This window comes from Trichechus manatus, unplaced genomic scaffold (assembly GCF_000243295.1).
Source record: "Trichechus manatus latirostris isolate Lorelei unplaced genomic scaffold, TriManLat1.0 scaffold00011, whole genome shotgun sequence".
Classification (NCBI taxonomy): Eukaryota; Metazoa; Chordata; class Mammalia; order Sirenia; family Trichechidae; genus Trichechus; species Trichechus manatus.
In genome coordinates, this window is record NW_004443947.1 from 17,720,554 (window position 1) to 17,747,223 (window position 26,670).

The 26,670-nt window shown below is 37.6% G+C and overlaps 1 protein-coding gene and 1 long non-coding RNA gene across 6 annotated transcripts in view; one reads left to right on the plus strand and one right to left on the minus strand.

Annotated features, from left to right (window-relative positions):
- Positions 1-165: 165 nt before the first annotated feature.
- On the minus strand, positions 166-16,576 carry MAT2B (methionine adenosyltransferase 2 non-catalytic beta subunit). Of its 4 annotated transcripts, XM_023726526.1 has the most exons (8): positions 13,171-13,292; positions 9,460-11,259; positions 8,224-8,418; positions 6,730-6,844; positions 5,435-5,587; positions 2,588-2,781; positions 1,522-1,635; positions 167-1,161 (listed from the first exon to the last, which is right to left on the minus strand). In XM_023726526.1, exons 2-8 carry the CDS (start codon positions 9,469-9,471, stop codon positions 991-993), a joined length of 954 nt encoding a protein of 317 aa, XP_023582294.1. In that variant the 5' UTR covers positions 9,472-11,259; positions 13,171-13,292; the 3' UTR covers positions 167-990. The 4 variants fall into 4 exon arrangements, with proteins under 4 accessions (XP_023582295.1, XP_023582294.1, XP_004371283.1 ...); XM_004371226.2 differs by lacking the exons at positions 9,460-11,259; positions 13,171-13,292 and adding an exon at positions 15,786-16,576; XM_004371225.2 differs by lacking the exon at positions 9,460-11,259 and having other exon boundaries at positions 13,171-13,342.
- The window catches only part of LOC111819541 (uncharacterized), a 48,221-nt gene continuing 35,038 nt past the window's right edge, over positions 13,488-26,670 (plus strand). For both annotated transcript variants that reach the window (XR_002823144.1, XR_002823145.1), the window contains exon 1: positions 13,488-14,638. This is a non-coding gene — a long non-coding RNA (uncharacterized LOC111819541). The remainder of the gene's footprint in view (positions 14,639-26,670) is intronic.

Below are 26,670 nucleotides of genomic sequence, written 5' to 3' on the forward strand. Positions count from 1 at the left end.
AAAAAAAAAAGGTCGAGAAGGGAGAGGGTTAACATGTTGTGGGGTGGTTAACCAACATCATAAAACAATATGTGTACTACTGTTCAATGAGAAACTATTTGTTCTGTAAGCCTTCACCTGAATAAAAAAAAAAAAAAAAAAAAATTTGTATTTAGACAATAAAAAAAAAAAAAACAAGAAAACTAAGTATTCCCATGCCAGCAGTACATTTTTATTATTATTCATGAATGGTCAAAAGACTTACAAGGCCTGTTATTAGCACAACCACACATATGAAATGTCACTTAGCAACATGGAGTGGCAAGGAGTTATATATATATATATATATTTAAAAAATACATACAACACATATACACACTCACACACATTCTCTCTCAAGGGCTCACCATACACTACCAAAGCAGGAGGCATCAGGCTGCAAAAATTCCATTATACATAACATCTTGAAACATCTCAGGCATAAAAACGGTACTTAAGTTGCAAAAATAAAGTTTCTTTCTTTGAACGTTTTGATCTGAGCTCAAGCAAAGCAATAATGAACACCAATGATTTTCATACTCAACACACTTTAAAACAATCAACATGAAAGGGTCAACTGTTGCAAAAATCCTGAAAATGTAGGTTATAGGCATAAACAATGCATTTTATCTACCCCACCTCAACCCCCTCCCCAAAAAGTCTACAGCAGATCTGTTTCATCTTGGCTCTCAAGTATTTAAGAATCATAATTACACTCAAACAGCAAGTTAAGCCAGAACAAACAAAAAGATAAACAGAAAGATCATTACTTCAAACAAGGCATCAGTGCCCCTTAGTTTCTTTAGACAGTTCCACTAGTGCAAGAGCATCATTTACCTGAAAGATCATAAATGTCACAATTAAAGAGCACTCATACAAAACTATTTCCTTTTTTTGTTAAAAAGTGCCACATACTTTTCATTAAAAAAAAAAAAAAAAAAACACACACACACACACACACACACACACAAACTAATGAAAAACTGTTTGTCTCCATCTCTTGTCAATGAGGAAAGGCCAGAGTGATTCTTTGATTCCAATTCGAAATGATGTTCGCTGACCAATGCCCAGGGTCTCTAATCTGGAGCAGTCGAGCTGAGCGTTTCTTGGACGCTGGGCTCCTAACACTGGACTGTCGGTAATCTTTAAGGAAAAATGAAAATCAAAAGTAAACAGTGGGCCACATCTGAAGGTTTTATATTTTATACTTTGTCCTTGGCACAAGGAATCTAATTTGACCATATCTAGAAAAATAAACAAAAGATCTGCCAAAAGCACGACAATAGTTTTTCTATTACCTTCAATACTCACAGATCTCTTTATAGATAATAATTGACAAAAGTAACAATATAAACTGCCAACATACAAGCGAAGTTCATTGTGATTAGTACTGGAAATGAAATTATCTAACATGTCCAAAGCAACAGGAAAAATGTTATCAATAATACACACTGTGGTGATGGATCTGAACTTTCAAGGTGGTTTCGAATGCCATGTACTTACAGGTCTCAAGTGGCTGCTGGGGAGGTTGAAAGCATCTGCAATTGCACATGCCATTTCATACTTAGTCATCTGTTCACTGCCCGACCAGTGAAAGGTTCCCTTAATTGATGGATCCTAAGAACAAGGACATAAAAAAATTCAAATTAGTTTCAACTTTTTGAATTGAGTGGAATGGTAGGTTTGACAAAGAAAACTAATTATAAAGTCGAGGAACTAAAATTCACCCCTCCTTTTCTGGAAAGCTCTCACCAAGATATCTACAATCAAATTCCTATAAATATTCTCAGCTAAAACACCAAAACCAAAATCTAGAACGAGTTTTAAGAATTTTTTTTTAAGATAAAAATAAAAATAGCTCTAATTTCATTTAATTAGTAGGAATCCTATTTAGAGATTTTTATGGAAAGAGTCCAATTTAATAAGTATTTCTAATTATTCTTAGAAGCAAAAACCAAACCTTAATAGAACCATTTTTTAAGAGTTAGTCGTAACATTCTTAAATGCTGTAATGGTATATATTTAAAATAAATACAAATTTTTATATATTAAAAAACTGTGGTCACTCTATTTTTAATATTCTGAATGAAATCAGGCTCTAAACTTTCTTTCTATGGATATTCCATTTAGCTCCAACATTTTCAAATGTTTAAAATTAACTCCTAGTCAAATATCTAAAAGAAAAATTATTTTTTAAATGACTAAAAATTTAAATTCTTCTTTGGTGCTACATATATCTTAATCAGAGTAAACTTCTTAAAAGACAATAGGTGATTATCTTGTAATCCAAAGAAAAAATAGAAGTTTTCAGTCATCTTCCAAGAAACAATAGGTGGGGTCTACAGAACTTGAGAAATAAATTCAAACACAAAAGCATAATATTTTTAATACTAATACAGACTACTATCTGTTAACTACTTTTGTTTAGTCTCCTTCTAGTTTTAAAAAAGCACCTTAACTTCCATTCATTAACACTCCAAGTATAGTTGTAAAAGTTCAAGCATGGAAAAGACAAACAGAATTTTTACAAAGATGAAATTAGGGAACTCTTGCTTTCAAAGATTCTCACCAGCATTCTCTTCTCTGACAACTGACGACACACAGTGGCTACGTCCTTGACATGAGTGGGAAACCTCTGCTGCCAGTGGTCCATGTTTGCTGATTTGTTGCTGAACTGCACTTTATCAAACATAATAGTCACGGCACTTTCTTCAAGCCTCTCGACTTCTCCATACAGAACAGGAATTCTCAAAACAGCAGCTCCTGGAGATGAATAAAAGCAGATACTACCTTAAAGCTGACTGGTTCTTAAGTTTTGATGTAAGATGAAAAGCATATGAATTTAAACAACATCAAAGTAGAAAATCTGCCTGTAATAAAAATATACCAAAATGACATAGCTCACCTATAATAATGCAATTTAACAAATGTGATCCTGAATATTTTTAAATGTTTTCTGTCATTTGGGGGTATTCTTATACAGTCATATATATAAATTGTACAATATTATGGTCATTAAAAGTAAAGCTAATCATAACAACACCACAACTCTGTGATCCTTAACTGGACCGCAGATTTAAAAAAAGCGATAAAGAATATTATTGTGACAATTATGAAAATTTCTATATAGACTATATATTTCATTACAGTACTGTATTAATGTTAAATTTCCTGAGTGTGATAACTGAACTATAATTACAGGCAGTCCCTGGGTTACAAATGTCTGACTTACGCACTACTTATAGTTATAAAGCAACTCCGGTAAAGCCTATTATATTAAAAATTCGAGGTGCATACAATAGTTCATAGTAACTAACAAATGAGAGCTACTTTGTGGCATGCATCAAAACATAATTACTGTATTACTATGTTAAAGATGTTTCAGTGTATCTGGAAGTGTTTTTTTTTTAATGTTTTTGATGCATAAAAGGTACACTACATACTAAGACAAACATCTGATTGACATTAGATACAAACTGAACTGTACCTAACTGTTCCAACTTATGTACAAATTTGACTTAAAGACAGTCTTAGGAATGGAACTCATTGGTAACCCGAGGGCTGCCTGTATGTAGAAGAATGTCTTCGTTCTTAGAAAATACGGGGTTAAGTGTTTTGGGGTGAAATTCAACTAATTCTCACTGGGTTTAGTCAAAAATTATATAATAAAATGTGGTAAAACATTAACAGCTGGTGAATCTATGTGAAGGGTATGTGGGTGTTGACCCTATTATTCTCACAACTACTGATTAAGGAATCCTGAGGTATTTCAATTTTATATAAGTCTATTGAGAGGGGTTGGTTTCAACAGTCTTTGGATTCTACCGCCAATGAAGTCACTTCCAACTCATGTCGACCCCATGTATCACAGAGTCGAACTACTTCATAGGACGTTTTTTTGGCTATAATCCCTATGGAAGCAGATCACCAGGACTTTCTTCTGTAGCACCCCTGGGCAAGTTCGAACTGACAACCTTTTATTTGTAGTTGAGTACAAACTATTTGCACTACCCAGGGAAATAGTCTTTGAAGAAGTGACTCTAAATGAAAATCAACATTTTCTTTAAAAATTAAATTAACTTATTGGACAAATGTATATAGGTATGTATTCAAGGATAATTCCTGAAGGATAATAAACTGAGAAACTAAACGTCCATTAGTAAGGCATCCTACTATTAGGGGATGTTTCTCAAGGATGTAGTATGGTCTAAGGCAATAGTTTTAGTGCAGGGGATCTATTAAGTCAAGTACTATGCAGCCATTAATCATATATCCCAGAGATGGCTCAACATGTACTGAAATGCAAAAATTTGGAAAAAAATAGGCTATGAAATAAATTTGAAAAAGTAAAAAAACAGTCGCTGTTGAGTCAATTTCAACTCATGGCAACCCCATGTGCGTCAGAGTAGAACTGCGCTCCACAGGGTTTTCAATGGCTGATTTTTTGGCAGCAGACTGCCAAGGCTTTCTTTCAGAGGCACCTCTGGGCAGAGCTGAACCTCCAGCCTTTCTGTCAGCAGCCAAATGGATTAACTGTGCATAGCAGAGGGACTCCTACAAAATAACACATACACAATTTTTAAAATACACAAAAAATGCTTCCATAGATAAGCAGATTTGGTGTTTATCTCCCTGAGGTAGCACTGTAAGAGGACTTTCACTCTTCATATATAAGTTCAACCCAAACTCATTGCCTTCGAGTCAATTCCGACCCATAGCAACCCTACAGGACAGAGTAGAACTGTCCTCTATGGTTTCCAAGGAGCAGCTGGTGAATTCAAAGTGCCAACCTTTTAGTTAGCAGCTGTAGCTCTTAGCCACTGCACCACCAGGGCTCTGCACATATATGTATACGTGTATACATACACACAAGGAGCCCTGGTGGCACAATGGTTAAGTGCTCAGCTGCTAACCGAAAGGTTGGCGGCAGTTCAAACCCACCAGTGGCTCCAAGAGAGAAAAGAAACTGATGATCTGCTCCCATATGAAACCCTATGGGGCAGTTCTACTCTGTCATATAGGGCCTCTGTGAGTCAGAATTCAATGGCAAACAACGTGTATATACACACACACATGCACACACAGGAAAAAGGGAAAACAACAATACACATAATACCTAAAGCTAAGGAAAATAAAATTGGCCTATCGAAAGCAGATTACAAAAATTTGCACTAAATGGTTTGTTTTCTATATATAAAGATGTATATGTATACTTTGATACTGGAAAGTCTGAAAGGTTTCAAAGTAGTTATTCTTTAGAATTTCTAAAATTCTTATTTTTCTTTTTTCTTGCTGCATTCTCTAATTTTTCTCCAATGATTTGTATTGTTTGAGTAATTTTTAATTAAAAAAATATACATCCTAAACAAAAAGCAGGCCTCAACAATTATCAGAGGCTACAAAAATTGTAGCTTACCTAAATTATTCTCCAGGACAGCCTTTTCACCTTCTAATTTTGTTTTGCCATACAAATTTAGGGGATTTGGTATGTCTTCCTCTCTATAAGGTGGATTTGTTCCATCAAATACATAATCTGAGCTAATGTAGATTAGAAATGCTCCAATTGCAGCTACAAAAAAAGAAAAAAAAGAAAAAAAAGAAACCAATCTATTAAATTATTACTCGACATTACTGTTTAAAGGAATTTAGAAAGGTTTAGTCTTTGTGATATACGAGGGTAAGTCAAAAAGTATTGCTACTAGGATTCCAGTTCATACATGAGTGGGTTTATTCCAAGTAAAATGTGTTTAAACATGTCTCTGCGATCAGTGGAGGGCTGCATACAAGTTCTCTCAGTAATAAACTTGTCTTAGTCTTGTTAGGGGGCCTTCAAAAAAAAGATACTTTTTGTGCCATGGAGAAAAATGATTTTGAGGTCAGGGCTAATATCAAATTTTTAACAAAACTCAAGTGGACATCTTCCCAAATCATTGAAGCTTTCTGACAAGTTTATGGGAATGCTGTCCCACAGAAAAGTTTTTAGATGGATCAAGCATTTTAAGGAAGGTCAGGAAGACCTTCACCATGAGTCACAAGAGGGAAGATCGCTCAGAATGTTATGGCGACTGTTTCCTGGGATTCCAAAGGCGTAATCTTGATAGATTTTCTCGAAGGACACAGGACGATCACGGGGGCTTATTACGAAGAAGTTTTAAGGAAACTGAAAACAGCATTGGTGAGAAAAATGCCAGAAAAGTTGTGCCAAGGAATTTTTTCTATCACGACAATGTATCTGCTCATTCTTCGAGGGTAGTAAGGACTGTCCTATGAGAATTTTGTTAGGAAATCTTATCCCATCCACCCTACAGCCCTGATCTTGCCCCTTTAGACTTTTGTTCCCAAAACTCAAAGAAATTTAAAAGGAACACTATTTGAGTCCCTCGAGGATGGCAAAACTGCTATTTTGATGTGGTATAAATTGAAGAGTGGAGAATTCTTTGAGGAAGGGTTAGAGAGATGGAAACACTGCCTTCAGAAGTGTATAGACCTAGATGGAGGATATGTCGAGAAACAACAGCTTCACACTTGGATATTTTTGTTTAATAAAGGTCTCTATGATTTTGTGGCAATACTTTTTTGATTTGCCCTTGGATGTATGTAGATATATATATATTTTTTAAAACCTTTTATAAACAATCTATAAAACCTTAAATCTTTAAAAACTCCAGGATCATTTAGTACTTTATAAAGATTTTATAAAGTCATGATTACCTGCTTCCTTTGCTAAATTCCTAGAAGCTTCCACATTAAGTTGAGAAGCAGCATCTGGCTGATTTTCCACAATATCTGGCCTTCTCTCTGCTGCACAATGTACTATGACATGGGGCTGAAATTTAAGCATTGATGCATTTTTAACCCAAAAAGGAGTAAAACAGAGTTAACTACAGCCTTCCGAAAGCAAATTCATTCAGAGAAAAAAAAAAATGTTTGTTAAATCAATATTCCCTCAATTAAGGAATAAATCATTTGATTTTTAATGTAGTTGTGTCATGCTTCCTTTTTTTTACAAGGCTCAATCTTCTTGAAAAACATGTATGAGTCCCGAAAAGGAAAGCAATTTAGTAATACCTACCAAAAAAACTCTCTGTGCCAACAACTGTATTTCTACATCAAAATAAACTTTGTCCCCAATTTGGATGGGCAAGAAGAGATATCACTTATATAATTAATGTGGCCTAAATATTTAATAAATCTGTGTTAAAGGGAGAGTAATACCAATTTCAAATTAAATTTATACATTCAATTCTCTTTGACCAATCGTTTTAAGAAAATCAACTATCCACAAGAATTATATTCCCAGTTGAGCATTCAGTATGCCATCTATATGGTAGGCCTTGCGCTAGGAGAAACGATCTCACAAACAGTAGCAAAGACAGATATGTAAAGAGACTGTTTCAATATAGTATGATGGACGTTAAGCTAGAGGATTGCAGATGATGTCTTGTGGAGAAAGGGCCCCTAGTTCTCAGGGGAGCTGAGTGAAAGCTAAGATATGAAATGAACACAGACCACCAGGGCTAATGTACCCACATCCCAAACTCTGTCCTTCTCAACAGTGCTTGAAGAGTATGGTCTGAGAGTTGTTTACAAACTGCAACGTGCATAATCTGGGGTGCTTCTTAAAATGTAGAGTCCTGGGCCCTACCACAGACTTACTGAATTAAAACCTCTAGGAAGAAGTGAGGCCTGAGAACAAGTTCCTCAAGTGTTTCTGATGCAGGTGATCCTTGACCCGCACTTACAAGGAGCAAGCACCTGAGATTTTATTAGGGGGGTAGATCAGAACCCAAACTTTTCTATGGCATGTTGTGTGATCCTGGCTAGCAAGTTACTTAACCGCTCTGAGGTTGCTTCCTCAGCTCTAAAATGGAAATGATAGTACCTATTCTGCAGTGTTGTTTTAAGGTTTACAGGTTAAAATTCAGAAAGTATTTGCATAGAAGGTAGTACTTAGAAGGTATTCCATAAACATTAGCTTTTTATAAAATGCTTCATATTTTGGTCATTTTTCAACCTGTATCTCAATCTAATCATTTTAAGAATTATACATACTAGTACTCTGCCATCCTAAAATATATTGTTGCTGCTTAGTAGGTAAGAACTTGCACAGTAACTTGCTTGAGAACAAGAACATTTTCTGTATCATGGACAACTCTTAATATAGCTTATATGTGTGTTAAATAAAATAAACAGACTAAACCATACCTGAAAATCATGAATGATGTGATGAACTGCATCAGAATCCAATAGATTAACCTGTTCAAATTTTGGTCTTGCTCTTCTAAAACCACAGCCAACAGCATGCCAATTATTCTGCTTAAACTCTTTGTATACAGCTCTGCCAAGAAGCCCAGTGGCACCAGTAATCAGAACCCGCCTACTGGGAACGTTAACTTCCTCCTAAAAGGTGAGGGGAGGAAGGGGAGGTTATTTACTTTGAAAATAATTCTCTCAACTAGTCACCATCATTGTTTACTAAATGCCTCAGGTCTAAGTAGTTGATTCATGTCCCTTATTTATAAGCCAATTCTTAACTTAGAACAAAGATTAGTCAAACTTCACTGACAGCTGTTATCACTTAAGAAAAAGTTCTAATAAATCTTATACAAGAAAAAGAGTATAAGCTGATACTGCAAGGAATCACCTAGTTGAACGGATTCAGATTTTGTTATGTCAATAATGAAAAAACCCTGTATTTATGACCAATGATGCCCAAATGAGCAATAAACACCAATTTCAATCACGTTCTTCAGTTTATGAAAACATAAAATTAGCTTTACTCACTTATTTTATTGCCTAATTATACATTTGGACTATATTCTGCCTATATGTTTACAAACTGACATTTCTGGTCTTCAGTTTTTAATTCCAAATTCTCTTTCAAATTCCAATCATTTATTTATCAAATTCTGATAGCCCAAGTTAGAGAATTAGTCAACATTTCACAGGAATTTAGAGGAAGGTAAATCCAGTCCTAACAGCACTAATACGCTTTCTAAGTTTAGCCAACTAATAAATGTTCCTGAGTTAACTCTAAATCTGCCTACGTACAACAGTTAAAATCAAGAAACGGAGAGGGTTAAAAAAATCTGAAATGTTTTCAATTGGTAATGTGTTGCTATTGTGAAAAAGAAAAAAAAAATTCCTTACACACAGAAATGAGAAAGAACCATTATTTGGAAACAATTTACATTTTATGTTTCCAAGGCATAGTTTCAAATTTTTCCCTTCTCTCCAAGAGGGGTAACACCACCTTTCCTCCTAGAGGCTGAATAAAGTCAATACTTATTATTTTTAAAAAAAAAAGGTGTTTTTTTTTTTTAAATCAATTTGAGGCCTTTTTGTCTCAAGTGCTGTTGGCTACCTAGTTCTAAGCTGTCATATGTATACAATATCTAAAGGTCTTTCTTTTTTAGCCCTTATTTCAACTAAATTACTTACCAGACTATACATCTAAAATTGAAATAATAATAATAAAGTCACCAAAATCAAGTTATTTCCACCAGAGGAAAAACCTGAAATAAAGGACAGGGAGATACAGCACAATGGTAAGTTCTTAAAGCTATTCCCCCTTAGCTCAACCAATTTCAAAACATTTTAAAAGTTGAAGGAAAATTAATCTGGGCTCTCTATTGCAGAAACTTGGCTCTAAGCCAACTGATCTATGAAAACAAAGATTTCAGCCAATAAAATATTTTCTTTGAATTTTGGCAAGAAAACAGCTCTACAAAGACTGAATTATACAGAGGAGAAAACATGCCAAGTCTAGTAGGAATACAGTTCAGAAAAACAATTTATACAGGATACATACTGTAAGGATCCTGGGAAACTACTTAAAAGGTATATGATTTGATTTCTTCTAAGTTTTTCACTTTCTACCTCACTCTAGAGGAGTAAATGAATAGATACGTTTTTAGTTCACTGTAAGTCGGAATCGACTCAAAGGCATCGGGTTTGGTTTGGGTTTGGTTGGTTCTCAAACTTCAGAGATCAGAATCTCCAAGGGCTTTCAGGCCCAGGAAGTGAGGGCTGGGGCCTGATAATTTGTATTTCTAACAAGTTTCCAGGTGATGCTGATGATGGTGATTTGGGAACTGCACTTTGAACTCCAAGATAAATTTCAAGGCTTTGATAAACATCCATTTTTCTTATTCATACAAAGCCAAAAATTGTCCAACTTTCTAGAAGTGACAATATCTTTCCCTCTTAAAAAGAAAAACTAGGCACAGAAGTCAAAGAACAAGCATTTTGCAATCCACAAATGTTACTAAACAGTGAATTAAGATCTTTGTGTTATTTCATCAATTCTGTTTTGCAGTTTTTCCTGATTTTAACATCTCTGTTAAATGAAGGAAACAGGGACACTCTTGGGAATATGTCAGTTTGGCAATGTTTTGCTTTCCTAGTGCATCTTAAAACAAGAACCCAGATGATCTTATAATCAAGAGTATCTTAGATTTGATGAAATGCAGTATTAAGTTATAAGAAAAGCAAGGCTCTTTGGGGACTGTAGTATACTTAAATCTAAATAATGTTAGGGAAGTATGCAACCTTATACTCTCATACCCTGGGTAATATCGTAAGGCCCCTGGAGGAAAACACGAAACAGTCCACGATACCCAGCAGTCAGATGTTAGTGCTCAAGAGTTTTCTTTATTAAAAGAGCAGGAATCTGAAGTGCAAGCATTTACTAAAACAGAATGCTATGCACAATCTTGTATTTGAAAACTATCAAGTGTTATATAAACAGCTTTTCAATACATCACACCATTTGATCATAAGAACAGCCTGGAGACAAGCAGGGCAGATATTATTTTCAAAGTGAGGAACCTGAAGTCTGGAGATGTTAAAGGTTTTGCCCACAGTAAAAATGAAAAAGCTGGGACCAGAAACTGGGTTTTCTTGCTTCTATAGTCCAGACAACCAAACACATAATGGCTTTTGTCTCAATCCTTTGAACACACATTTGATTTAACGCATGATTAAGGTTTTCTTTGCTCTGCCACAAACTGTGGTATTGAGAAGTTACTCCATTTCTACTGATCTAATTCCTCATTGGTAAAATGAGGTGTTTGAACAAGATGACTAAGGCTCTTTCAGCTTTAAGTTTTACAATTCTAACAGTTACCTTATTACCCTTATCACAATGGGTATAAACATGGTAGCAAGAGCTTCATTTTCCTTTCTTCACATGGTTCTCTCTGGAGACTCTAACAGCACCTTCTGTCACCAGTAAAGGAGCTAAAGCAAGATTTTATCACTTGGATTGCAGTTTTATTCATGGTTGGCAAATAAATATGCATCACTCTGAAATTTACAAATTCCAAACAAAAACATCTCTTCTATTTTTTGAGTTTCTACATAAACAGAAATCTACTAAGTCTTGTAAAGTACAGTTTTTGTTTTTGCTTTTTTCAGGGAAAAAAAATTCCCCTAAAAATTACCTTAGATTGTTGTTGCATAAATTATTTTATACTAAAAAGTCTAGAAAAAGTAAAGAATGAAATATCACTAAAATATGGAGGGATATCTTCTTAACTTTTAGTCATAAATACGATAATAGATAGGTGTTTTCAGAACCTCTTAAATGTAGCAAAGTTTCATATTCATTTCTTCAATTGATCCTCACAACATTCTCTTCAAAATATAGTGGAAACTGCTGGGCCTTAAGAAACTTTTAAGATCCCATGACTACCTAGGTGAGATTAGCCTACTATCACCCTACTGTACCCCACAGAGTATTATTAACAGAAAATCACTACAGTCTGCTTCCCTAACATTAACTATAAAGCAATCAACTATCTCAAGAGTGAGTTTTAATTCTACAGGTTTTGAGAGAGGAGAAAATACGTGGCAAATTCTTATTTGTACCATTTTTAATGAAGGAAAACCTATTTCCATTAGTTTACTGAACTCTTACTGTGAAAATGGAGCACTAGTGGCTCAGTGGTTGAGAGACATAGCTGTTAACCAAAGGTCTGCAGCTGGAATCCACCAGCTGCTCCTTGGAAACCCTATGGGGCAGTTCTCGGTCCTGTTCGGTTGCTATGTTGGAACTGACTCGATGGCAACGGGTTTCGTTTCGTTTTTTTTTTTTTTTTTTTTTTTTTACTGTGAAAATAGATTAAGCTTTATGCACACACATATATATATGTATGCACTTCCAGAGATGTAAACAAACAAGACAGAACATTATGCACTCAGCACTGTTTGGGGCACACAGGAACAATACATAAATTTAAGTAGTCCATTTATCCTAATGCCACCCTCAAAGTCCCAAAGAGATGTGAAAACACTAAATATACTACATTTTGGAAAAGTAAAAATTCTGCGTTATCAAAAGCAGCCATCTCATATCCATAGACATACTCGTCTGGTAATTAACAGTCTTTTCATCCCCAGGGACAGATATATATAGTCTTGGATTTAAGTGAATGCTGGAGAGCCTGGAATGGAAGGTGGGGGGGAGGGGAATATACCAGGATGGATCTCTCAAACACTACAATAGTCTTTCTTTATGCAAACTGGGCTGTGGCGTTCTAAGTCTGAGACAGTCAAACGGACCTGTATTTGAGTATCAACTTCAATCTTACTGAATGAATTTGGGCAAAATGACTCAATCTCTAACCCTGTTTTCTCATCTGTAAATTGGAGCAGTAACAGTATCTTATAGTTATGCGGACTGAGTTAAACAATGCCTGTAATGCGCACGCCATAGTGCTTTGTACGAAGAATAAATTCTCCCAATCTGTTACTCGTGAAAAGCCACTCCTTTTCTTTCTTAGAGCTAAGAACTGGTATGATCGAGAGTACGAACCAAGGATGAAAAAGAAATTAAAAAACGTAATCAAAATGGAAGCAACTCTAAAAACCGTCTCTGCATTCCTAAGAACAGAGACTCGGGGCACGAAAGTGAAACCCCGACCTACTCTTCCTGCCGCAGGCTCGGGGAGAAAACACTGCGCCGAGGTAAACAAACTCGGTGGCACCGCCCTCAGCTCCCGAGGCTGGGAGGGCGGCGCAGAGGCTACTCCGGGCCGGGGGTATGACTGAGGCGACCCGCGCCTGGAGGCGACCCATGACCCAGCCGACCTGGCTCATCCTCCTCAGCACCCGAGGTTCCCAGAGGAGACCCTGGACCGACTTCCTCACCTCCACCAGCCGGCAATTCCCTGGAAGAAAGTGGATGGAAAGCTCGGTCTCCCTCCCCACCATGCCCGCCGTCTTTACGCTGCCGCCGCCGCCGCCACAACAGCAGCCACTTTCTCCAGCGCAAGATCGCCACGAACCGCAGCACTGTCCGCCTCGGCCCGCCTCCCCTAGGCCCAGACCGGCCCCCGCTCGCCGCTTCCGGCTTCCGCCGTCACTGCCTCGCCTGTTGATTGGCCACGCTCGGCCGACGCCCCAGAAAGGGAGTGGGCATGCGTGGGACGTTCCCGGCCCACGCGCCAGCTCTTAAAGTGATACACAAAACAATGGCCCCGGCCGTAAGCAATGAATACAAGTTTTGTTTTGGAGGGTTTAGTGTGTACTTTCTTTCTTTTTTTTTATTTCCCTTGGCTGGGAAAGGATTGAATTTTGGCGGGGTTGGATCGCCTGGGATTTCAAGTTTGCAGACCTTGAGCAGTGCATAAGAATCAATTGGGTATGTAATGTGTGCCAAACCAAAAACCCATTGCCGTCAAATTGATTGACTCATAGCAACCCTGTAGGACAGAGTCGAACTGCCCCACAGGGTTGCCAAAGCTGTAAATACTTACGGAAGCAGAGCGGCTAGTGGGTTAGAATCTGCGACCTTTTAGTTAGCAGCTGATCCTTAGCTTAACCACTGTTCCACCAGGGCTTATAATACAGGATAAAACATTTAAAAGTCATGGGGGATGAGTGGAGAGGGAGAGAACGCAACGGGCATCTAGGTATAGAGCATTACGTGTGGTTTTGAGAAATTCGGGAAAAGATAAGGAATAAAAATAAAAGTGCTGGCATCTGAGTCATTAACACCTTAGGGATCCATTTGTCTTTCTAGGATGCTAAAAAGTAATATGTGTGAAATTTCAAAAACGTCAAACACACACCTCCTGTAGAGACTTGTTGCAATTTCTCTTGCAGAAGAAATTTTAAAGTAATTAAAAAAAGATGTGTGGATGAGGGAGATGGATTCTTTGGGTACCTCTTCAAACGCATTCTTGGACCTTGTCCCGTAATTAGAGTGACAATCTGCAGGAGGAGAACCCGAGATTCTACATTTTAGTGGATTTAACAGGGGGTCAAGACCACCCTTTCAGAAGCACCGCCTTGTGGGGGACGCAGCTTTGGGGTAACACAGCCGAGCCCTGGCAGCCACCGAAAACTAAAGGAAGGAACCAAGGGGAGAAAATAATGCTCAACGTTCTACCACCTGTATCACTTTTTTAAATTAACAATCAGAAAACAACAGCCCTAAGTGTCGAGACCGACCTAGCAAGCTGATTTCCCTTCCAGTTCAAACCCGCAGAAATGTCCTGCCAGCCGGGATGCCTACGAAACTACGCAGAAAACAAACAGACCGACTTTTCACCGAACAGTTGAGTGTTGCTGTCCTGACACACAGGATACCGAGATTTGAAAGTCGCTCCCAAAGGTAACCACTGCTTGGATTTTTCCAAGAAGGCATCGTTTTCATAATCCTTTTTCATGTATTTTAGAGCTAAAGACAGAGCAGCTTTTTTTAAAAAAAAATGTTTTTCTACGTCTGAGCCCTTTGACTTTCCTTCCTACCCAACCCCCAACAAGAGCCCATTTCCTTATTCGTATAAACCTAGTTTCTTTGGCACAGTTAACAGAAGAGGAGTCTGAGGTCCCCTCACTTTTTGATTATTTGTTTTAATCCAGGTTGTTACTGTTAATTAGTTTAGCATTATTTAGGGAGTCCTCGACAGGACTGCCCCAGTACTAAGCATACACATTCACCAGACAACAAAGAGAAATACCCGGGGGCGGGAAGGGGAGGGCGGAAAAAGACCCTCTTGATCTTCCTCTCTTAAGAAACACTAGGAAATTTGTTTAAAGTTTCTACTTGTAACTTATGATTCAATCTAACCTTTCTAGGAAAACAAAAAATTAAGTGTTCAACATGAAGAAGATTTAAGGACATGCATACACAATTAGCATTGTGATTCTTAAAAGCAACCTTGCCTAGGATGGGGAACAAAAAGAGTTTCTTGCCTACATTTACAATCTGGATTTGGATAAGGGCCAGGTAGAAGTTGGACTAGTTCTAGAAGCATGTATGTCTATGGTTTTTAATCATTCTCTTTAAATGATGAAAGGTGCTATGTGAATAAAACGCGATCATCATACAAACGATACCCAAGTTCGTGCCCGAAGTCTACAAATTTAAAGAGAACTAAAAGTTATATTGGCAGATTCAATTCACGCCAAGACAAAGAAAGGCTGGAGCACAAAACTATATCGGTACTTACACAGAACCTTCCCATACATCATTGCACTCTGAATAAGTAAATCAAACTGCTGGTGTGTTTTTGCGGGGTTTTTCTTGTTTCCAATTAGTGTGATTTAGCCGAGATCGCCACAATCTGGTTCCCTCGGTCAACAACTAAACTTGGTCTATTGTTCCGTGTCAGCAGGTTATTTACATATTTTAATAACGAATAACCCGTTTGTATTTTCTTTATACACCATTTCTGCTTTTACCAGGCGTGCACTGGGATGCTTTTAAAGCAACTCTAACTCTAGAGTGCTTCATTTCTTGAATAGCTGGCTCTTACCTGCTCCATGTCCTCCGGCATTTCAGGCATGATTCCAAAATTATTTCAAGGAAAACCGATTCGGCTAGCTCTCTGTGAGCCTCCGCCTCCCCTTGCTGGTCTTTGTCTGCTTCTGCTTGCCGAGCGCACAGGCTTCCGAAAACGTGAGCTGCTGCTTTACTTGACCTTTGGAATTAGCATTTTTATTCCGATCCCAGAATCTCGTGCAGTTTTCCACACTGCAGTAAACTGGCAGCTGATTCCCTGTAGCAGTCTTGAAAATACCCAATGAGAAGTTTCATGTTTAATTGCCCGCCAAGCCAGGGTCCACTGGCAGAACCACTAGATAGAAGCAATATATTAAAAACAAAACAAAACAAAAAAAAAACCTTCCTGTTAAGACTTGTTGCAATTTAATTTCCGTTCTAGAAGCAAAGTGAGAGCTAGCAGTTGAGAAGAGCAGCAACTATGCAACTGATTGCTGTTTTGAAATATTTCATTCCATTAATACAATAGAATACGTTTAGTAAAACTCCCCAGTGCTTTCCCCCAGTGCTTTTTAAATAACTATTTAAAAGGACAGTAAAAAGCACTGGTGGGAACCGCACACAAAGGTTTTCTGCCTTGTTTGAGAAAATGATAGGTAGAGTAGACTTTAAATTTGGCCAAGCATTAAAGACTTGGGATCAGCGATTCCCAAATCTACCTGCACAGCAGAACATACGAAACTAAATCATCCTGTAGGAGTGAAGCCCAATAATCTTATTTCTAACAATCTCAAGGGTGATAATAGACTCAGTTAAGTTTCCACTGTTCTGGATATTGGCTTGGTGACACAAAAAAAAAAAAAAATTTTTTTTTTTTTTAATTCCCATTCAGATAGAGCTAAAAAATATCACTTAACTCTTTACCTTCTATCCACTTTAGAGCACACAGGAAATGATAAATTCTATGAGACATTCAGAGTGGTCTACAAATTACAGAACTTTTTTTTTTTTTGGTATTTATTTAAATAAGTAAGGAGCCTTGGTGGTACAGTGGTTAAGTGTTCAGCTACTAACCAAAAGGCCCAAACCCACCAGCTGCTCAGCCAGAGAAAGGTGTAGCAGTCTGCTTCCTTAAAGATTTACAGCCTTGGAAACCCTATGGGCAGTTCTACTCTGTCCTATAAGGTTGCAATGAGTCAAAATTGACTTGAGAGCAATGGATGGGTTTAAACAAGTAATGTAAAAATAAATATTGTCAGTACATAAAAGCTAAAAATATAAAACTTTAGAAGAAAATATAGAATAGCTTCATGACATAAGAGTAAACATTTCTTAGATAAGTCAGAGAAAGCAAAAACCATACAATTTAAAAAATTGATAAACTTCATCAAAGTTAAAAACGTCTACTTATCAGAAGATAACATTTTTTTCCACAGACTGGAAAAAAAATACCTATGCTGAAAAGACTCATATTCAGAATATTTAAATAACTTGTACAACTCAATAATAAAAAAAAATTAATGGAGACTAGTTTTGAACAGACACTACACAAAGGAAGATATAAGAATGGCCAGCAAGAATATAAAAAGATGTACCACATCAGGTAAATGCAAATTAAAACTACATTGGGATACCACTACATACCCGCTAAAATTAAAAAGACTGATGACATCAGAGGCTGACAAGCATTCTAAGTGACTAAAATATTCATTCATTGGTGGCAGGAATAAAATAATGCAACCACTTTGAAAAACTGTTTAACACTTTTTTATAAAGTTAAACACACACCTACCCCATGAGGAAGTAATTTCACTTTCATATGTTTTCCCAAGAGAAAAGAGTACACACACACACACACACACACACACACACACACACACACATACATATATATATATATACCCAAACACTTGCACAAGAGTATTCATACTAACTTAATTTAAAATAGCCTAAAACTGGAAACAATCCAAACATTCATCAACAGATAGTTAAACAAAATGAGATATATTCATACTGAGGAATATTACTCATCTGTAAAGGAAATGAACTATATGGCTGAATTGCAAAATCATTTGGCTGAGTGAAATAAGCTAGACACAAAAGAATATGACTCCATTTATGTGAAATTCTAAAACAGGTGAAATTATAGTGAACGATAGAACATTGGTTGCTTTGGGAGAAGCGCTGGGATTGACTATGAAGGCCACAAGTGGACTTTTTGACTTTCTGAGGTTGTTTTTCAGCAGACACCTTGTTCTTTCTTGACTAAATTCCTGGAGGCCTAGATCTGATTCTTTTGAAATTTTATATCCACTCAGGTATTCCATGTTACTGGAACAAGTAACTTAAATAAATTTATTAATATCAATATATGCTGTAGGAAATAATGGTCCATCTGAGTTAGGAGAGAAGGAAGGCATTTATGACTACTGGTTTTAATATTTATAGTATCAAAAACATTTTTTGGATGCTAGTATCTAATTTTAACCATTATCCCAGGTGAAAGAGACCTGCTATAGATTATTTCTACACACCCATATATTATTGGGTTTTTTTTTTTTAGAACATTCAAATTTATGTCAGAGTTGTGTTTTTTGTTTTTTTAATTATATCTTGTTATACCTGCAAATTATGGGAATGTAAAATAATTTGGACTTCCTCATTATATCCTACTCTTCGGTTATTTTATTAAATATCTCTTAGATCCACTCCTTTTCTTTGTTATTAAATTCTATTTATAAAAATTATTGTGAATGCATTCTTATTTTTTTAAAAAATTTTTTTTAGGTATTCCAAATAAGGCTTATATCTCCTTTGACTCCTTCCCCAACTCTTAATCAATGTTCCCTCCATTTCTCCCCAGAGATAACCTCAGTGGTCCTGGTAGTGTTTAATTTTCTAGATTTCTTCTATGCCTGTCTTAGTCATCTAGTACTGCTGTAACAGAAATACCACAAGTTGATGATTTCAGCAAAGAGAAATTTATTTTCTCACAGTCCAGTAGGCTACAAGTCCAGATTCAGTGCGTCAGCTCCAGGGGAAGGATTTCTCTCTCTGTCACCTCTGGAGGAAGGTTCTTGTTATTAATCTTCCCTTGGTCTAGGAGCTTCTCCACACAGGAACCTCAGGTCCAAAGGATGTGCTTTGCTGCTGGCACTGCTTTCTTGGTGGTGTGATGTCACCCATCTCTCCGATTGCTTCTCGCTTTTATATCTCAAAAGAGATTGGCTTAAGACATTATCTAATCTGGTAGATCTCATCAGTATAACCACCACTAATCCATCATATCATAGTGATAGAATTTACAACACATAGGGAAATCACATCAGATGACAAAATGGTAGACAGTCATACAATACTGGGAATCATGACCTAGCCAAGTTGACAGATGTTTTGGGGGAACACAGTTCAATCCATGACAATGCATTTACATAAATACACACACATATGTGTTTGATATGCTCTTTGTTTAGTTTTGCATCTTTTTTTTCAATAATAATTGAAAGTCTGAAAGAGTTGTCTTTATTAGTACATAGAAATCTGCCTCATTCTTTTAATTGCTCTTCAGTAAACTGTATTATAGGTGTCACCCTGGTGGTGCAGTGGTTATGAGCTATGGCTGCTAACTAAAAGGTCAACAGTTCAAATCCACTAGCCACTTCTTGGAAACCCTATGGGGTAGTTCTACTCTGTCCTATAGGGTCACTATAAGTCAGAATCGACTTGACCGCAACTGGTTATATTATAGGTATTTTATGTTTTTTTCTATTTTCTTATTATATTGTTCTACAAACTGACTTCCCAGTCTCCAACTCATCCCTTCAAACCAGCTAAACATGATCAAACAATCTGTACTAAAATCTTATCAGAAACTTCTAGTACTACACTGTTCAATACAGTAGCCACATGTTGCTTTTGAGCACTTGAAATGTAGCTAGCTCAAATTGAGATGTGTTCTAAGTGTAAAACAGTCACTGATTTTGTTTTGTTCTTTTAAAATATTTATTTATTTATTTATTTTGGTGAAAGTTTACACAGAAAATTAGGTTCCCATTTCACAATTTCTATACAAATTGTTCAATGGCATTAGTTAAATTTTCACAATGAGTCAGCATTCTCTTTAATTGTGTTCTGGTTGTTCCATTTCCAGGGCTCTAGTTTCCCTGACCCTTTATCTTCTCATCTTTGCTTCAGAGTAATTGTTGAACCTTTGGTCTCATGTAGATGGTTTTTTAATAGAGTACCGTACTCATGGGTAGTATCCTTTATATATGTGCCAATCTTGTTATTTCACTAAAAGGTGACCTTAGGAGATAGTTACAGTTCAAAGTTTAAAAAGTATCTTGGGGGACAGTCTCAGGGAGTCATCTAGTCTCAACTGGTCCAGTAAGTCTGGACTTTTTTGGAATTTGATTCTATTTTGTATTTTTCTCCCCTTCTGTTGGGGTCCATCTATTGTGAGCCTGATCAGAATGGTCAGTAGTGGTAGCCAGGCACCATTTAGTTCTTCTGGTCTGAGGGTAGATGAGACCATGGCTCAAGGAGGCTATTATACACTGGTTTTTGAAGCACAAATTAAGAATGTAAAAATATAGTTAATATCTTTATATTGATTACATGTTGAAAAAAATAAGTATACTCATAAAAAGAAAGGAAACTCATTCTGTTCTCTGGCAGCTGTTATTTGAATCAACGTGGTATACAAACCAAAAAACCAATCCAAACCTGTTGCCATCGAGTTGATTCTGACTCATAGCAACACTGTAGGACTGAGTAGAACTGCTCCATAGGGTTTCCAAGGTGCAGCTGGTGGTTTCGAACTGTCGACCTTTTGGTTAGCAGCCTGAGCTCTTAATCACTACACCACCAGGACTCCCAACTTGGGATAGTTGACGGAATTTGACTCAACTTAAGTAGTGTCCCAAGTCCTGTGTTCCACAACCAAACGGCTAATTGGTCAGCAACCCAGATCTAGTAACATCTGATGCTCTGAGAAATTGTTATTTTGCTCCTGGGTCTTGTAAGAATCCTGAAATCCTAGGAAGGGACCACAGTATTAATACTACTATCCTAGGTAGATATCAAAATAAGGATAACAATAACCCTATGAATGTATAAAAATAATGGAAATTATAAAAAGACAATGTTTAGTAAAGGTTTAGTTTCAGGAGTAGTATAATTCGTAATAATTTTATTTGTGCATGTTTTAAGTATTCAAACTTATTAATAGTTTTAATATTAATAGTTTTAAGTATTAAAAATCTAACTTTTTTAGACAAAAAGACTTTATATTCTTATTTAAATTGATTTGTTGTTGTTGTTAGTTACCATTGAGTTGATTTCAACTCATGATGACCCCTGTGTGTGCAGAGTTGAACTGCTCCATTGGGTTTTCAAGGCTGTGACCTTTCAGAAGCAGATCACTAGGCCTGTCTTCTGAGGCACCTCTTGGTGGGTTCAAACCACCAACCTTTCAGCTAGTAGTTGAACACTTAACCATTTGTGCCACACAGGGACTCCTTTAAATTATTTTAGGAAATGTAGTTAATCAAAATTGTGATCAAAATTTAAATACTCAAGAAAAAAAAATGGTTTTCAGTATTAGGCCTATTAGACATATAAGCTAAATAAATCAGGCATTAAAAAATGAAAGTTGTTTCAGGTGTTTTCCTCCATGTAAAAGCACATCCAAAAAAAAAAAAAAAAAAAAAAACCAGATTTACTGGGATTGGCAAAAGTTGTGTGATAGATATATTTACAAAATGACAAGAAGAAAAACCAAACCCATTGCCCTTGAGTCGATTCCGACTCTTAGCAACCTATAGGACAGAGTAGAATGGCCCCATAGGGTTTCCAAGGAGTGCCTGGTGGATTTGGACTGCCAACCTTTTGGTTAGCAGCTGAACTCTTAACTACTGCGCCACCAGGGCTCCAAAAGCACCTAGATACCAAAAATTTGTATTGACAGTGAACTTTGTCAAATTCTTTGAAGTGAAGTGACCATTGGAATTGGCAAGTTAGTGGAATAGGGAGGGTACAAAAGTTCAATTGAAAGGTATGAAAAGAGAGTGGAAAATAAAGATAGGGACCCAGAGATTATAGAAAACTCTTTCAAGTTCTTTTTCTGTGAAGGGGCAAAGAAAAAGAGTGGTTGCTGGATAAAGTAATGTGAAATCCAAGGAGGATTGTGTTAGTTTGTATTGTTTTGCTTTAGAATATCCAATGCTAGTGCATGCTTGTGTAATATAATTGGAATGATCCGTTAACTAATAGTTGAAAAGGAGAAATTGATGCTCAATGAGAAAGTCCAGGGAAACTGTAGGAGAAAAGGCTTTAAACAGGGTCAAGGATATGAGATCTAATGCACAAGGAGCCTATGATAGAAGCAGACACTTCATTGTAATAGGACTGTTGGTGAGGATAAGCTAAATTTTCTGTAATAACAATCATCCTCTAAACCTCAGTGGTTTATGAAAAACAAAGTATATTTTCACTCATGCTACATGTCCATTATGGGTTGGCTGTGGCTCTGCTCCATGCCATCTTTATTCTGGGACCCACGCAGATGGAGCAGCACTGTCTGGGACATTGTTGGTCTGCTGGCAGAGGGAAAAGAGAGAAATGACTGACTAGGAGCTTCTGCTCAGAAGTGACACAACTCATGTCTGCCCACATTTCATTGGCCAACTCAAGTTTACCATGGCAGGGATGTATAGCTCTCTTGAAGGGAGGGGCAGTGTAAGTCTCATGGCACAGACTGAAAATCAGTGGAGATGAGCAGTATCATCCTCCCCCTAGAATTGTTGTATTTTGAACAATAACACAAAGTACTACAAGGAATAAAGGCAGAGACTATGTGTACACATGTATGCTGGTTGTAAATTTAATGGAGGAAAGATAAAGACGTCCCTGTCTGACTGCTTCAGTTTTCAGTTAAGTATGAGGTAATGTCATCAGCTGAGAGTGAGCTGGAAGTGAGCAGTGTGGAAAAGAGAGTGTTTCAAGAAAGAAGAAGTGGTCAGTTAGAGTAAGATGAGACTAGACAAGTCTCCATTGGACTTGGCAAGATGGAATCACTGGAGAAGTTGACAGGAGCTTTTGGCAGAGGAGTGAGGGATGGAAACAGACTACAGTGGGTTATAGTAAATGCAAAGTGATAAAGAAGAAAGAGCCATTCTATATACCTTTTTCAGGGGTGGCTCTAGATATCTCCAGCTTGAGCTTGTCAATAAGCATTTTCTGTCTTATACAAATTTTACATTTATTTTTCTTTCTTTGGTCATTTATCTCAGCCTGAGCTTTGAGGTATAATGTAGTAAGATTTTATGCTGTTTTGCTTCTTACTGCACTTCCCTACCTTTCTTCTACCCAGTCATTAGCATTCATGGAGGGGGGTGGTGGAATTAGCATGATTCAAGTGAAAAAATGGCAAACATTTTTTCTGTTGTTTTTGTTTTCCTCTTAAATCCAAAGCTAATGAAAATTATAAAGTGAATAGGGCAGGAGAGGAACACTCCTTTCCCCCTACCTCAGAAAGAACGGATAAATGCTACTTTTATTGAGATGGGGAAAGTATTGAAGCCACCCTCTCCGTTGTAATAGTCTCCAGAAAATCTAGTTGACAAAATTTGACTTGTAACAGAGGCTCAGATGACTCCTAATTTAAAGGACTGTTGAATGAACTGGACTTGAGTCTCAACTAAGACCTTTGTAACAAGAGTCAGTGTCTCAATGTCCAGGCTTACAACATATAAATTCTGGATTCTTCTCTTTTACATTGTGACCACCTTTTTTTTAGTAAGGGGCAGGGGGCACTCTATTTTAGGGAGTGTTCATGTTGAGTGTTCAACAGCAAGAACAGAAGGTCTAGGGGAAGGGTCCCAGGAATAATGAGGAAGAAGGCAGTGTATCCCAAACTGTGGATGATCCTCTCTTGTCAACAGCATGGAACACAGACAGGCATTCAAGGTCAAGGGGCACTGTGGATAATAGGGCTTGCATTGGACTGGACATGGTCCTCAGTACCTAAGCCTAGGCATCTGATCACTGGTATCTTTACCTGTCAGCCTTGGCACACACAGGCCAGGTCTTGCACATTCCCTGCGAGCCAGCATGCCAAAAACTTAAGAGGCAAAATCTTGGAGGTTTAATAAACAGTCCGAAGTTCAGCTCATTCCTTCCAGAGTGATTCCACGCCCACCTCCAATAAATACATCAGAGCCTGGAACTCCCTCACAAGTATATCCCATCTGTCTTAGTTACCCAGTGCTGCTATAACAGAAATACCACAAGTGCACAAGTGGATGGCTTTAACAAAGAGAATTTTATTCTGTCACAGCCTAGGAGGCTAGAAGTCTGAATTCAGAGTGCCAACTTCAGGGGAAGGCCTTCTCTCTCTGTCGGCTCTGGGGGAAGGTCCTTGTCATCAATCTTCCCCTTGGTGTAGGAGTTTCTCAGCACAGGGACCCCGAGTCCAAAGGGCGCACTCCCCTCTGCATCTTCACTCTTGCTGGCATGAAGTCCCTTTGTCTCTCTGGTCACTTCTCTCTTTTATATCTAAAAAGAGATTGACTCAAGATATAACCTAATCTTGTAGATTGAGTCTTGCCTCATTAACATAACTGCCTCTAATCCCACCTTATTAACATACACGTAGGATTTACAACACATAGGAAAATCATATCAGATGACAAAGTGGTGGACAATCACACAATAGGGAATCACGGCCTAGCCAGGTTGATACACGTTTTTCGGGGACACAATTCAATCCATAACACCATGCATACCAGATCTAAATTCTGAATGGCCTCAATTTTCTCCCCTAAACATCCTCTTCTTTCAGGAAAAGCTAGCACTTTTTTTTTCCTCAACTCTGCAGAGAGTGAACTGCACTGACCACTCACCCATGTAGTCCTTGGTATAGACCCTTCCCAGTCATTTTTTATCTTATGTCTTCATCCCCATATTACTAATAGATCTGTGCATATTTTTCTTCAGAGCATTTAAATGTTTGTAATTTGACATTCACAAGTGTGATTGTTTTTCTTGCCAGACCGTAAGCTCTAAGAGGATAAGGATTGCCTTGGTTTACCATTTCTGCAGCACCTAGCTTATTAATTGTTTAAAAAAACATGGTAGTGTTAAATGACTCTAATAGTCTCTGGCAGATGTCATTCATATATATGGCTTCGATTACCATCTGTATGCTTTTCAGCCCCAGGTGTGTACCTGTAGCTCAGAACCTTCTCCTGAGAACTTACATATGCAAAATTTGTCTGGAGCAACAGAGGAAGGAGAGTCAGGAATAGCAGGAGGATATGGAATGTGTGGCTAACTGCCTCCATGAACAACTGCCTCCTTTGCCATGAGACCAGAAGAACTGGATGGTGCCTGGCTACCGTTACTGAAAATTTTGATCAAAGATTCTATAGAAGAATCCTGATCAAAAGGAGAAAAATGCAGAACAGAACTTTAAATTCTCATGGACTCTAGACTTCCTGGAGCATGAAAGCTGGATGAATCCCTGAAACAATTGCCTTTAAACCTTAAACCAAAAATATCCTGACGTCTTCTTAAAACCAAACAATAGTTTAGCTTAACTAGTAAAAAATGTCTGCCTTGAGCATTATGCTCTTTTAAGAACTATCTGTATGGGATCATATTGACAACAGCAACTTGAAAGATTAGACAGGAACCTAGGGGGCAGTGAATTTATGTTAATAGGGGAGGAACACCTCAGAAATAGAGGGTGAGAATGGTTGCACAACTCGAAGAATGTAATCAGTGTCACTGAATGATACATGTAGAAACTGTTGATTTGGTGTTTATGTTTTGCTGTGTATATTCTCAACAACAACAAAATAAAAATAAAGAAGAAGATTCTGACATCTCCACTTCACTTCAGACTCAGTGTGTCCCAAACCAAACTCAGTGTGTTATCTTCACTGCAGACATGCTTCTTCACAGGAGTTCTTTATCTCAGGGAATGGCATGGTCATTCATCCAACTGCCCAAGCCAGAACCCCTTGACCTCTTCTTTTGTCTACAGGCTGCTTTCTCTTCTTATCTGGATTATTAACCTCTTTTTTTTTTTTTTTTTTAATAGGAACTAGACAGTGGTTAAGAGTTCAGCTGCTAACCAAAAGGTCGGCAGTTGGAATTCACCAGTAGCTCTTTTTTTTTTTTTTAATTTTTATTTTTTCCCCATACAAAAATTTATCCATACATTGTTATGTGACTGATTGCTCTCCCAATATTGTGACAGCACACTCCTCCTTTCCACCTCTGATTCCACATGTCGACTCAACCAGCTCCTAACCCTCTCTGCCTTCCCATATCACCTCCAGACAGAAGCTGCCCGTTTAGTCTCTTGTATCTGAGATAAGAGGCACACTCCTCATGAATATCACTTTATGTCCCACAGTCCAGTCCAATACCTGTCTGAAGAATTGGCTTCGGAAATTGTTTTAGTTCTGGGCTGATAGAGAATTCAGGGGCCATGCTTTCTGAGGTTTCTCCAGTCTCAGTCAGACCATTAAGACTGGTCTTCTTACTAGAATTTGAGTACTGCACCTGACCTTTTTCTTGCTCCATCCGGGACTCTCTGTTGTGTTCCCTGTCAGGGTGGTCATTGGTGGTAGCCGGGCACCATCTAGTTCTTCTGGTCTGAGGCTGAAGAAGTCTCTGGTTTATGTTGCCCTTTCTGTCTCTTGGACTAATACTTTCCTTGTGTATTTGTTGTTCTTCACTCTCCTTTACTCCAGGCGATCGGGACCAATTGATACATCTTAGATGGCTGCTTGCAAGCTTTTAAGACCTCAGACACCACTCACCAAAGTAGGATGCAGAACATTTTCTTAATAAGCTTTGTTATGCCAGTTGACCTAGATGTCCCTGGAAACCATGGTCCCCAGACCCCT